General features: G+C 42.2%; 1 protein-coding gene across 1 annotated transcript in view; it reads right to left on the reverse strand.

Moving 5' to 3' along the window:
* Positions 1-951: 951 nt before the first annotated feature.
* The window catches only part of LOC106870948 (uncharacterized), an 18,548-nt gene continuing 18,232 nt past the window's right edge, over positions 952-1,267 (reverse strand). Inside the window, exon 12 of the mRNA XM_014917191.2 lies at positions 952-1,197. Coding sequence (XP_014772677.1) covers positions 987-1,197 — 211 coding nt within the window. The 3' untranslated portion in view covers positions 952-986. The remainder of the gene's footprint in view (positions 1,198-1,267) is intronic.

Here is a 1,267-nt window from a genome sequence, read left to right on the forward strand (position 1 = left end):
AGAATTGTTAGTACACAGGGCAAAATGTTTAGTGGTATTTTGTCCATCTTTGCATTCCGAATTTAAATTCCACCAAAGTTGACTGCCTTTCATTATTTTGGGTTCAATGAAATAAGTACCAGGCGAGTACTGGAGTTGATGTACTTGACTAACCCCTCCCCACCCAAATTTTAGGCCTTGTACCTATTATAGAAAGGATTATCATTATTACCGCGCCAGTAGAGCACTAACAGCACTGTCGAGCGTGTTCATTGCCACAGCAGCTGTCTGGCTTCCATGCTAGTGGCCCGTAAATAGCACCATTTGAGCGTAATCATTACCAGCGTTGCCTTCTAGCACTTGTGCTGGTGACATGTTAGAAAATCATTCGAGCAAGGTCGTTGCCAGTGCTCCTGTGCAGGTGGCACGTAAAAAAACACCTTTTGAGCGTGGCCGTTGCCAGTACTGTGTGACTGGCCCTTGTGTCAGTGGCACGTAAAAGCACCCACTACACTCTTGGAGTGGTTGGCGTTAGGAAGGGAATCCAGCTGTAGAAACTCTGCCAAATCAGATTGGAGCCTGGTGTAGCCATCTGGTTCACCAGTCCTCAGTCAAATCGTCCAACCCATGCTAGCATGGAAAGCGGACGTTAAACGATGATGATGATTCAATAATGGCTGTGTGACAAGATTATTATTGTTATTCAATAATGGCTGTGTGACAAGATTATTATTGTTATTCAATAATGGTTGTGTGACAAGAAGTTTGCTTCCTACTAACATGGTTCTAGGTTCCAAATTCCACTGGGGTCAACTTTACTTTTTATCAATTCAGGGTCAATAAAATAAAGTACCAGTGAAGAAGTGGAGTTGATGCAGTCAACTATACTCCCCGCCCCCTAAAATTGTGTTTTGTGTCAAAATCTGAAACCACTATTATTATTAGTTGGTAAGACATGTAAAGACAAAGCAATTAAAAAGATACCATAGGATTTTTTAATAGGGAATTTACAAAATGTGACACATAGTGAACCAGCCAGACATCCCTGGTGATGGATCAGAGGTTAGTTCTTCCTGCCATAGTTGTTCACTAGAATCCTCACTGATCTCGTCTTCACCACATTCATCAGAGAAGTCAGACTCATTATCGGAAAACTGGCCAGACATGGTCAACTTTGGTAGGTACCACACTGATACAACACTCAAGTCACTGGGGATCCTAGAAGAATAATAAACAATAGCATGAGGTGACTGAAATCTGCTTATGAGAGAGAGAGAGAGAGAGAGAG

The sequence above is a fragment of the Octopus bimaculoides genome, chromosome 12 (genome assembly GCF_001194135.2).
Source record: "Octopus bimaculoides isolate UCB-OBI-ISO-001 chromosome 12, ASM119413v2, whole genome shotgun sequence".
NCBI classification, from domain to species: Eukaryota; Metazoa; Mollusca; class Cephalopoda; order Octopoda; family Octopodidae; genus Octopus; species Octopus bimaculoides.